Genomic DNA, 13044 nt, shown 5'->3' with positions numbered 1-13044 from the left:
CTACAGCTGAGCACAACAAGCACACAGACAAATATAAATCATCAGGTATCCTCCTAAGTCAAACACAAATAGTTGCATTAATTATGATATTAAAAGGAGAGAAGAGGCTGTTCCTGAAATGCCGCTCTGCAGCAAGGCTATAATTACACAACATATAAACCCAGTACTAATTAGCACCTCAGAAAATATAACTGCTCTGAACTGCGGTGTGGAAAACATCTCATCAATTGTTTATCTTCCTCATGTCAGCAGAGAGGCACCAAAACAAAACAGCGCCAATTAATATAACAGGCCATCAGTAACACTGCGGGCTAGCCTGCTGCCACAGAGCACCGAGAGATTGTTAATCAGCCTGAAGGAAAGTGCCAGGGTTTGATAAAATGTGAGCGGTTACCTCGCCCCCTTATCATGTTTAACTCTGTAACACTGAGAAAGTCACAGGACCAAAAGGAACAGTTCACCCCTGAAAGCCCAGTCAAAATATTCCTTCATACCTGTTTCTTCTTCTTTGGTTCCCATAAATTTTAGTGGATTATTTAATATCTAAGGAGATGGAAAATTGTACCTGAAATTATGAATCACACACTGGCTTTGCAGCAGGCTCCGTGATTAATATCTTGTTCTCACCTCCACTGAGGCCCTGCTGATAACATTGCACTTGTCCCCCCCGATTTATTATGTAAGGGTTCAAAGCTGTACATTAATTCCAGAGTTCAAACTGATTAAGCTGTCTCTGTGAGAATACCGGCTCACACCAGAAAGTAGATTATTCTGCTGCTAACCTCGCTAACACTAGCCGGGTCACAGAACACCCTCATCATCACCATCTGTTCTGAGGCGACTGCAGGCAGCAGCTCCTAACACATTAACAATATAAATTTTTTGGCGCAGCTGTGGAAGCTCGAGGCTTTGGCATTGAAAGCTAACCCACAGTATCGTTTTTTTGAATGAAGATACAAACAAAGATGAAAAAAAGTATACACATGGACAGACCCCCGAGCATTAGCTGTTTATCCTAAAATTCTGCCCTGGCATCTTTACCATGCCATTATTACAATGATATAAAGAGCTCAGTTGATGTCACTGCCTCGCATATAAAGTTTGGTTAGTACTTGCATTTAATATAACCAAGTACAGTGTTTATTCAGGCAGGCCACCATCAAACCAGGTGCATCATTCAAACTGCTTTAGCCTGCATCAAGTTGCAGTGCCACCTCAAGCCTCTTTGCAACCTAGGTGCTCCTTTCCTGCAGTTTGTCTTATTCAGTATCATTTCTGCTGTAACCATTATGTGTTGTGTTCTCACTGCTGCTGCCCCCACCTTCTGCTTTCCAAGTATGGACATGCAAGGATGGGACGGTCCTAGAACAGAGCCTTGCCACCAAGTATTACTACTACAGACAGAAATAATCTTCCGCTTACCTTCTTGCAGTCTGCATGAAACTGCTGATTTTATTGTATTTTTACCTTCACTGACCACACCAGTAAGAACAACCGAGCGTGACCTGGTACACTGGGTCCAGCAGTCATACTCAAAATTGAATTGTGAGCTCATCAAGGCAAGACTATCAGCAACAAGACTCTGCAGTCTTGTTAATAAATGGCCGAAAGGGCCAGTGAGATACATTTCTGAAATACTGACTCACCACTATGAGTGTGAGTGTCTCCATTTCTCCCTCAATCTGTTTATGATATACATACACATGAGTGCCTTGAGATCACCTTTCAGGTCTCTGCAGAAGCTGGTTGCCATGTTTGCTTCTGAGAAGCTCATTATTTGTGCAACAGTCAACAATACTAGCAAACAAATGACTCAGTGGTTTGTGTTTGCGCATGGAAGAGTTAGAGAGAGAGAGCAGGAGAGGAAAGAAAAAGAAATAATTCACTTCAAGTTCAGAATATCTGCAGCAAGCCACACTGACTTTGTGCACGTACTCTAGCACATGTGTTTTCTCGATAGCGATGAGCGTGTGTCCTGCGTACCTTTGTCGCTGAAGTCGTCGACCAGGATGATCTCTGCTATGAGCTGTGGAGGAGAGCGATTGAGCACGCTGTGAACAGTCCTCAGCAGGGACGACCAGCCCTCGTTATGGAATGGGATGATGATGCTGGTGTTGGGCAGCTTCTCTGCATACAGCTTGTTTTTACAGCTACAACACATGGAAGACACAAACAAGAGAGGGAAGCAGACTAAAGGGAGCTGTGTAAAAACAGTATTTTTGGTATTTTAGCCTGAGTGAAGTACCTCATTAAGTACTGGACAAAATCGGGTAACCTTCATGCCATGCAGCCATTAATGGTGGTTTTACTAGTAACCACTAATGGATCTCAATTCTTCTTGACACACACTTCTTTCTAGGATAAACCAAGGGTGGGGAGATCCTAGAACACAACCTTGTCACCAAGTATACACTTGGTACACTTGGTGCCAGTAATGATAAACCAATCCAATAATTAGTAGTATTTTGAAAAATCGAGAAAATTATAGAAAATAGTGGAAAAACGCCTATAATACAAGGTATAATCACAAAGGTGCCCAACTTAATCCATGCAGGGAAAAAAAAAATCAAATGCCACAGTTGATTAAAAAAAAAAAAAAAAATCTTCTATTATAGGTCTGTACTATTGGCAGTATTGCAGCACATCTAGCACAGCTGGTGAATTTAGATTGCTTCCTGGAATTGGTCCCTATGGGTCTGTTCTGATAAAAGTTTTCCCTACCATTGTCCTCATGTGTAGTGTCCACAAGAGATAAATCTGGGATAATAGGGTGGCTGGTGAGCAAAGACTGCATTGGTGTGGCCAGTAATCTCCTGTGTTTTCAATCTGCTGTGTGCCAAGACACAAAGGCAGGAAGCCACACACCATCGTTTAGGTCATTTCCATTGAATGGTCCACGTTTGATGAATAAGGATGTTAAAGTAGAACTCTACATTGAAAGCCTGCCCCTGGGAGTCAAGTTTATGGTGCAAAACCCAGTTGGAAAACTGCAAACGTGTTCCCAGCCACCTGAGGGTCGCCTTTAAGCTTGGACACTGTGGGCTCTACCAGTGAAAGCTGGTGTTTGGTGTCTGGATTATGGCTCTCATCCAGCTCCCATCACCAGTGAAGATCCTTGACTAGAACGGGTCAGCTTGAAACTGAAGTTAATGCTTCCTTTCTGTGCAAGTTGGAAGTGCACAAGGACTTGCCCTTTAAAGCACTGACTGGCCAAATTAGAATCAGGTATGTTTTTGACTTTTGCAATTGCACCTTGTACTGTAATTTTTATTTATTTTTTTGACCTGCTGTCTAAAATTCAAGAATATTCAGCTCACTGTAGTGTTACAAGAAGAGGATAAAATCTACATTTATGAGTACTGTATTTTTCGGACTATATGGCGTACTTAAAATCCTTAAATTTTCTCAAAAATCGGCAGTGCGCCTTATAATCCGGTGCACCTTATGTATGAATTCTTGTTGTGCTCACTGACCTTGAACCAATTTTATGTGGTACACTGCGCTCAGAAATCTTTCAAAATGTTTTAGTGCGACTTTGGTAAGGGACGCTTCACAAATATCGACATTTTCCAGAACGTAACACCAGCGTACGCTTTTCAAATAGTTGAGCGCTGCCGTCTGACCGCCGATGGCCGAGGCATCCACACCCCTGCACCATTGCGTGGTCTGCAGCGATATGGCCTCCGGTCTGGCGGATCAGTTCAAAGGCCTCATTGAATTCTCTAAAATAGACCATCATCGATTCACAAAACGACTATTGATGATATTAGACAGGAACAAGCTGTGAGTGCGGCGCAGCAGGTGTGGAAAGCAGCCAAAGCCGCCGAAGATAAATTCAACAAGAAGTGGAAGCATTGTTCCAAAAATGGAAACCGTACGCAGTAAACTGCAGAAAACTATGATGGATTTTATTCTACATGTTCCTGGCCTATTTTCATCTATGCTGGCCCGGATATTTGTGCGTAATCTGGCGATCAGCGGCCGGCACTGTTGCCAACTTTTGTGCAACAAAACTCGCTGTTGGCTGTTTCAAAAATCGCTAGAAGTAGCTAAAGGACGAATCGAGGTCCGGGGGTGTATGTGCTGTCCCCCTTGGTGCCTAAGAGAGGTCCGGGCGATGCCACAGCATATGAATTGACGCAGTACGAGCGCTGTATGTACACAAACACGGTGACAACTGAGTTTTCAGGTTTCAGGTGTTGTGTCAAAAAGGGATTTCCTTTTTTTTTTAATTATTTTTTTATTTTATTTATTTATATCGGTAAATAGACAGGTGCACAGAATTTATGAAGGGCTTATATATAAAATGAAAAAAATGACTTGTTCTTATCCTCATTAATAAAGAATATACTGCAGCGTCTGTTAAGACGTTGAAGAAGGTGGCGAGAGATTGCCAGCAAAAGTTGCCCTTTTATTAACAATTAAATGGTTGCTGTGTGACGCAACCAAAACAAAACAGTAACAACAACGAGACTGACTCGGATAATGACGAGAGGGAACCCGGCATGCTTGATGCCGAAATCGCCCAACTGTTCAACTCAGACACTGAAGCTGAGGAATTTGATGGATTTGAGGAAGATGAATGATTTAAAATGTGAGTATTTTTCTGTATTTGTTACAACTGAACAATATTCTGAGTTATTGTGAATGAGTTGAATAAAGTTAGACTTACCTGACGCTTTTGTTTCGTTCTACATGTTTTATCATGCACCTTATGTATGAAAATAGTCCCGTTCATTGATAGTGCGCCTTATAATGCGGTGCGCCTTATGGTCCGCAAAATATGGAGGAAAATTGTCACATTTTGCAAAATAATCGCATATTTGATTATCAAAATTTTCCTTTTCAGTCTGCTTAATGAAGCATACCCTAAAGAGAAATGGGCTGCACTTTCATAATTCTATCAGATATATATAGTGTAAGCATACTATAGCATATTACGTACCACTGTGTTAGCAACAGGCATGCCCACACTCACTTTAGTGCAGCGGCGAGCAAAAATATTTCTTTTACATTCAACTGTAATGCAATTTTCTACACTTACATATTTTCTGTAGGTGCATTTGCACATGAAAGCCCTTCTCTATGAAAAAGGCACATAAAGTTCACAGAGTCCCACCACCGTCTATTTGACCTTTACAAAAATGTAGTTACCATATAGTTAAAGTATTCCTCCATGTGTTTCTGTACTGAGGTAATTATTGAAAATGCTAACTGATAGTGTGGAAGAAATTCTTCAGGAACCTGCGGTGCTGCCCTTTACCTTGTTGTACTGCTGTGCTCCCTCTACCAGCCCAACCTGAACAACGAGCTGCTTTTTTAATAAGATCTAATGAAGCATACCACCTGCTGGCTTGCCCCTCTAGCGATTTGTCTCTTCTTTCTCTCGCTCTCTGAAAGATCAGGAGGAGAATCTATAGAGACAGTAATTAAGTCTCAAGGCCCGTGTGGCTGCCTGAAACTCATCCTCTCTGTGTCTCTCTATCATGTCATTCAGGTAGTGAGTGAGAGTGAAATGTATATACGAGTCCTGTTGAGAGGCCTGGGCCTGATGAGAATAGATGTGGCGCACAGGTGTCAGACACCCGTCACTCTCCTGTCACTTTGACCAGTCAAACAGATACACCTGCTGCCCTCCCCCATCTCTGTTAGCCCTGTGTGAAGTATCTGGGTCCTCATGCTGGTTTCCCAGAATCCTCCATGGCCTTGACAACTAACACTTTCAGTCTTAAACAACTCGGTTGAGTCTGATTTTAACCTTTGCCTGTTGTGGGTCTGGCTGAGCAAAGTTAAAACCTCTCTATAAACACAACAGTTGCGAAAGTCATGTTAAAAATGTTAAACTATAAAACAAGCAAGAGTAAGAACTGTAAGTATTTCTATTAACTTTTTTTTGCATTTAAGGAAAATTGTTTTTCCTCAATATAATTTTGAGTTCATATTCACTCACTTCAGCAGACTCATTATGTTCTGGAACACTGCCACATTTTTAGCATAGAAAAACTCCCTTATTGCAATTAGGATAAAAATAATACCAAAGAGCTAAAAAGGAATTTAAAGTAAGCCCTATGTGTATCACAATGCACAATCAACCAGTCTTTCAAAAATAAATAAATAAAAATAATCTTGCCAGTAGCAGGCCAGGCACACTTCAAGCTCTTGACTGGAATTTCTCGTTATCTGCTCTTTCTGACATTTGATTCCACACTTGCTTCACAACACTGCTGCCTTAGAGTTTGCAAAGTTGAACTCCATTCCCTTGACAGCTATAACAAGCAAAGAGTTCTCAGTCTAATATAAGTTTGATATAGTGTGCCACCGTGATGCCATACTGGTGGAGACTGGCTATGTGATGGAAAATGTTTCACAAAAAGGCACAGGATGCAGAAACTTCGTAAATCTGAAGAAAAAAAAATGAGAAAGAATATAAAATGTTGTCCTGGAAGGACCTTGAGAGATAAAGCGTTTAAAACTGCGTTCCACAAGAAAGTGACAGCAGGGTCAGAGAAAAGCCCCTGTCAGGTAAAAGGAAAGCGCTGAAGGCTGATCTCTGACGCATCAGGTCAGCGGGTCCAAAGCTGTTAAGCAGATGATATTTATAGTGTTGCCGTTATGTTTATTTTCAGTATTTTGTTCTTAAATGAGTCAGAGGAGAGTTGAAGAGAACCCAGCATTCTGTACTGCAAACACAGGCCCATATGGCTCACCATGTTTCTACAGCATCTGTCTTTGAATACCTTATTCTGCAAATAAAATGTTCGGCTTAATGTGCACCTCCTCGATGCATCGAGTCCATGACACCTGGGCAGTAAACAAATAAAGAAACAAACATCTTGTCTCATCTTATTCACAAAGAGTGAAGCCAAGGTGTTGTTAAAAGTGCTAGCTCTCACACTGAAGATGCTGTTCGCACATGTTTCAGTTGGACGTTTCTAGTTTTAGGCACAAACTGTATAACAAAATCCCGCTGGGTTCTGACTCCCACTTTTGAAGCCTGAGTACTTTTGTTTTGGTTGCCACCATAATGGGTTTTTTTTTTTTTAAGCCAAAAGATTGTCTGACAAACACAGGTGGCCATATTTTAAAAGGAGGGCCATCCGGCTGTCACAACAGGATGGAGTACAAACTTGTGAGCTACGGCTAGAAAGCTTGGTTAGCAATTAAGTAACACACACTCGTTGCTTTGCTGCCAAGAGGGGGGGCAGCCAAGGACAGCCGCCAGCACAACAGAAGATACTGAGGTATTGAGGTCGGGCGTGAAAATGTTTCTGGGGAATGATGAAAAAGTTTGAGAACCACCGGTCTAAGGGAACTGACTCGCTTTTGGAGCGAGCCTCAAGTGGTCATTCCAGGAACTGCAGATTTTGGCTTTATTTTAAGTTAGATGGAAGCTTCGTCTTTGGGATCATCATCCATCTTGCAGTAATCAAAAAAAAAAACAAATATGACAGAAATTAGTTCATTACTAACAAATGAACATATCACCAGCAAACCTACAGCAAATGACCTTGATCCCAGAAGCTGAATGTTAATACTTCATAAAACTAGCCTTCTGAATGCCTCCACAAAATAAACCCTTAACTATGCAAGAAATATGAAAACGGATGGGTGATGTTTGCTATGAAATTTCCTGAGTACATTCATGTTCTCACAGAACAAATTGTTTTCACACCCTTTTAATATTCCATGAGCTTTCTGCAGACCCCAACAGTGAAGCCAAAGGAGATAATCCCTTTGGATTTTAATGACCCCTTAGCCATAGATTAGCAAAATCATCAATATGTTGTTTATTCCATCCAGATCAATAATCATGACAGGAAATGGAGGTCATAAGCAGGGTTTTTGAGTTTGTCTTGTTTATTAGATTTCCCTTACAAATAAAAAGAGCTTGACTTGCCACTTTCTCGATTCTCTGAACTCTTCCCCCTCCCAGGAAAACCCTTGTTGAAATAATGGCAGTCCCCCTGCAGTCAGACTGAAAGCTGCTCCAGTACAACACAGCACACATATTCTGTCACTTCTTAACACCTTGCACACATGGGGGGGACATCAATGACACTGATAATTGCTGTCAAGAACACGGTTTATGAGTACTTTGGTGACGCATGGCGTATTATCAACTGCTGTGTGGGTAAAGCTACATCTCTCCTGTGAACAGGCTGGTCACATTGGGACAATTGTTCCAATTATCAAACAGTGCTTGTCATAATGAGTTGGAACAAAGCCAACCTGGATAATAAACATGCAAACATTGGTAAGCAGAGTTTGGTTGATGGCAAATTGTCATGTTGGCTACCAACTAATGATGGCATTTTGCTTCACATTTGATGCTTTAGTGACTTTTAAAGAAAAATACAAACTCCTTCAAACTTAAACCCAAATGCTCCAAAAGTTATAGCAACTTAGGTACTTAAGTTTCTGCGTCACTTTCTCAGTTTTGACCGATTTATATTATTTGTATTACTAGTATTATTATTAGTAGTAGTAGTACTGTTATTTCTGCGTCTGTCAGAACGTTGGATGACTGATATTGGATGTTGCTGGGTTGATGACTACATCTGTCTGAGTACAGATACAAGTTATGCTCTGGTCGTTGTGAAATGAAAATCGTTGAAATGAGCACGAAGAAGATTTTGGTGCTTGCCAGAAGTGAAACCTCATTCTTCATAAACAAACAAGAATTAAACACAATCCTTAATTTAAATATATATATTAGTTTGTTCAATTATCTTTGAGCCACTGAAAATGGGGAACTCTGGATAAAAATAGCTGTTATTCCTAAACAGTTAATGTAATAATTTTGGTAAATCTGCTGAATTAAACCTGGAGATCTGCATCTCAATCACATCTCGATGGTTTGATGTAAAATCCACTGAGGTGGTGTACAGATGCAATTACAGATTATGTTTTATTTCAACTTACTAGCAAACCCCCCACACTCTGTATGGAAGACAGGGAACGTGCAAACACGGTTATGGTACGATGTTATTGTATCGTGACGTTCCATTCTATACTGACATTCCGTTCGGGGCTCAGCTGAACTGTCAAATGTGCAAATATATACGATTGTGGGATTTGCATAAAATATTTGTTTGGTCTATGCAAAGTTTATACAAAGTTTCATCAAGATTGGTCCACTCGTTTAAGAAGAGATAGGGAACATACATACATGCATGCATATGCTATGATCACTGTAGTATGATCACATTAAAACAGTGCATTGCAAAGAGGCTTTTTAACCATTTTGATTTTGAAGCTACATCATACTATGTTTTTGCATTGCAGAGAAAGAGTTCGTTCAAGGCTCACTAATTAAGCATTCAAAGCTTCGTATCATCTGATCTGTTATTTTTTTCCTTTTTTTATTGCTCTGGAATTTCATCAGGTCCAAAATTTTGAGTTGACTGTTCTTTTTTTCCCAAGTCACACAACAGTTCAGATGATGTCATGGCCGGACATATCAAGGCTCCTCTTTTGGACATTTGAACTAAGCCAAATGTATTCTTATAGCCTCGAGTTGTCTTCAGACACAGTTAATCATTTGCAGGAATTTGACATGCTTATCTGCCCCAAACAGCCAAAGTATCAGCTATATGCTAGCTCTAAGTCATAAGTTCTTTTAGTTCATGGGCCACATAGAGCCCAAATCAATCCCTGAGGTAGTAAAACCAAACAGTATAAGAAGGATAAAAAGAATAAAATGCCCTCTGAATTTTCCCTCTTTGTAAATCCTAAAAGAAGTAAAAAAAGTACATTCTGAAAATATTCAAAACAGACGACCAGCCTGTCTCAAGTAAAATAAGTACAATTTCAACATTACATCTCATACTGAGAAAAATTACCTTCATTACATTTTCACTGTGATTTAGAAGTTACACTGGTGCTAAAACATGCAAAATTTTTGTAACCAAACAACAGTATTTTAGAATAGAATAGAATGCCTTTATTGTCATTATACAGGATATACAATGAGATTGGAGGGCCACTCCTGTTCAGTGCCATGCAGTAGAAAGTCAAACTTTCTAAAATATACATTAGAACTTATAAAAATATACAGAAAATAAAACAGTATGTATAAAATAGGAAGTGTTTTGTTGGTTGGTCACTAGCAGATATCCCTGGCTTTGTTTGTCTGGTATCCCTCCAATGTGTTTACCACTCTGCCAATCAGCAGTGTCCTTTGCTCTCATTCATACTTGCTTCAATCACTCACCCTGAACTTGAGTAAAATTCATCTCAGGACCCGCCCACTTTGTCTCCACAGCTGTTTCTTTTTGTTTGTTTGTTTTTTGTCAATAGTTGCTTGAAATCACTGAATGTCACTGACTTTTTTATAGCTTCTGTTTGCCACATTACTGCCAGCTGCCTGTGTGGATGCCCCTTAACTTTCCATACATTTTCACTCCTGTGTCGCATTACTGGCTGAACATTACCACACGAGTTACAAGAAAGCATTTTATTCAAGAAACTGCAATAATTAATGACTACACTGCAATTTCCACTTTTTGCAAAGCCAAGAACAAACCCACTGGCTGCTCTCCATGCCTCATGTTTGACATCCCTACTCTAAGCTAAATAGTAATGAGCACACTGAGTGTGTCTGTGGGAGTATGCCCGTGTGCCGTTCTGTAAAGCACTGGAATACATGCACGTTTTCTTGCTTAAATTGAAACATTTTGAATCCTTGAGAACATATCTTCACGTCAACGTGACAAAAGGAAATTTCCACTGGCCTTCACTATTCAGTTTCAGAAATCAGCAGAATGCATATGAATCACTGATATCAAATATTAGCCCTGCACAACAAGCATCTTCCACAAAAGGCTGAGAGTCTGCAGGTTTTCAATCCAGCTAAAGGGCTGCAGCAGGTGATTCATTTTTCCCTCTCTCGTTGATGGAGTGCCAATCTGTAAAATAACCTGCTGCAGTCTTTGGTTGGAAGGAAAACCTGCAGACTCTTGGTCCTGTGTGGCCCATTTTTGCCTCTATGATGAAAATGCTCGTACCAACAGAGATGTATTTTTTGTAGAAAATGGCAGTTTTGCCTGAGGCTGCTGGCCACTTGACTGGAAATTTTAAGAGGAAGTGTTTTTTCATCTGGTCCCCCATCTCACACTTAATAGAAATGACTGATATGGCAGATTGAGATGTGATAAAAAATCACCACCATAAGCCTGTTGGACCAGCAATGAACAGCACTCAGTTATTCACTGACTCATGAAGTCTACCTCTGTGAAAGTTATATTGCAAATCAAATGGCAGCCCCATGTAGTAACACTTGTGACCCAGTCACATATATGACAGAGTGATGCTGGAGCGTCTGTGCAGCTTTAATCTTTAAACATATGAACCTGTCTGAAAAGTCAAGTTCTGTTGCGTTTTAACAAAAACACAACTCACTTTGGATGGCGGATATCAGGGACGGAGCGGTTCAAGGAGATCCGGTCGCTGACGTAAATGTTGAAGCCGTTCTCTCTGTAGGCTTGATCAACCCGGTCAGCATCTGTCAGGGGGAATGGCTTCCCCTGTTCACCATTACCTATAAGTAAATTTGAAAAAAAAATGGGAAGAAAAAAAACATTTCATCATAAAAACTTGTGGAAATCTCTCTTTATTGCACCAAGTTTAAATCTGTATGGACTAAAAGTTAACAAGCAATTGTCACACTGCATTTTCTGCACAGACAAACAAGACGGGAGGGGGAAAAAAAAGAAGAATGGAGCCACACAAACAGATGGATGTAGCCACTGTGCTACCACGCATTGATTAGCGAGGTCCCATTGTGAAGCATCAAACTGAGCATTTTTCCTGTCATCAGTGAGGGACAGATCCAGCTATAAAAGTGAAGGCCACTGCAGTCAGGTTGGTGAGAAACAGTGTTATCCAGTGGGCCCTCACTAGGAGGTGCCTTGTCCATAAAGCTGTCTTGTAATGGTGACAAGCAGCCCCTACCGTGGATGTCTAAGGGTGCAGACGAGGGTGAAGAGACCACAGGTGGCTGTGGACTTGCTTGCCTTAGAGGACCTGCATGGCAGCCACAGGGCTAGTAATGTAGCTGAAACCGACAAACCGACTGCCGCTGAGAGCGAAGCAAGTGAGAGATCCCGAAAAATTTCAGAAAGATTTCCACATGTTCAGCTGCAACACAGGGACTTATCCTGAGGTCCAAAGTCTCTTTTGTAAGCCATCTTGGCTCAAGCTGCAAAAGTGCATCACTGCAGGGACAAAGGTGTGTTGATTTTTGACACATGGGGAAAAAAGCAAAGGAGAAAACTTTGTAACAACAAATCAGTTTGGAAAATAAATATTTTTTTTTATCCTATTTTCATAATTGGTGGAAGTCAAAACTGTAACTGGAATTGACCCTACTAGTGACTTCCCAATCAGCACACCCTGCTTTGTTCTCCTTTTTGACTCCACTGGGATCCTACTTTACAAAATGAATATCATGTTGTATTTAAGAAAACTTCAAACTTGAGCCCCTAAACTCATCAGGAAATGTTGAGAATAAGGGAGTCAAAGTACATTTTCCCACCGACAGCCAGGCTTCCTTTTAGAACCACAAGAGTCGCCCCTTGCTGGTGCTTAGAAAGAGAGCAGGCTTAAAGGCACTTTCCCATCGGTTTAATTTATCAGACCTAGAAGCTACACCCATATTATAAATGATCACAACATCCACTTGTTAACCATAGCTAATGTCAAACCTAACCTAAAATATATGAGTTTACTGTCTGTGGATATAAATGATGTTTTAGAGCAAAAACAAAAGCCACTCAGGATGATATTGTATAACAGTTTCCTATTTTCACAGCTTCAAATTCTGAAGATTTATTAAAAGAAGAAGTATGGTCCTGTGGAGAACCAAAAACAACTCTAATCATCTACAGATATGCATGTTTCATTAAGCAGAAATTACCCACTTTTCTCTCCTAAAGGTAAGAAGAGTGGAAAATAACGTTTAGCCTTTAACGGCTCATTTCAGGGGATAAACCCATTTGGACTAATTTACACTCAGTGTATAAAAGCTGTTTTTCCTGAACAGAA

General features: G+C 40.5%; 1 protein-coding gene across 1 annotated transcript in view; it reads right to left on the bottom strand.

The window, feature by feature from the left end:
* The window catches only part of LOC115791775 (polypeptide N-acetylgalactosaminyltransferase 10-like), a 122586-nt gene that overhangs the window by 72599 nt on the left and 36943 nt on the right, over positions 1-13044 (bottom strand). The window contains exons 3-4 of the mRNA XM_030746013.1: positions 11401-11539; positions 1984-2150 (exon numbers count right to left, since the gene is read on the bottom strand). Coding sequence (XP_030601873.1) covers positions 1984-2150; positions 11401-11539 — 306 coding nt within the window. The remainder of the gene's footprint in view (positions 1-1983; positions 2151-11400; positions 11540-13044) is intronic.

The sequence above is a fragment of the Archocentrus centrarchus genome, chromosome 14 (genome assembly GCF_007364275.1).
Source record: "Archocentrus centrarchus isolate MPI-CPG fArcCen1 chromosome 14, fArcCen1, whole genome shotgun sequence".
In the NCBI taxonomy this organism is placed as follows: domain Eukaryota; kingdom Metazoa; phylum Chordata; class Actinopteri; order Cichliformes; family Cichlidae; genus Archocentrus; species Archocentrus centrarchus.
This window is presented reverse-complemented; position numbering and strand designations above follow the sequence as displayed.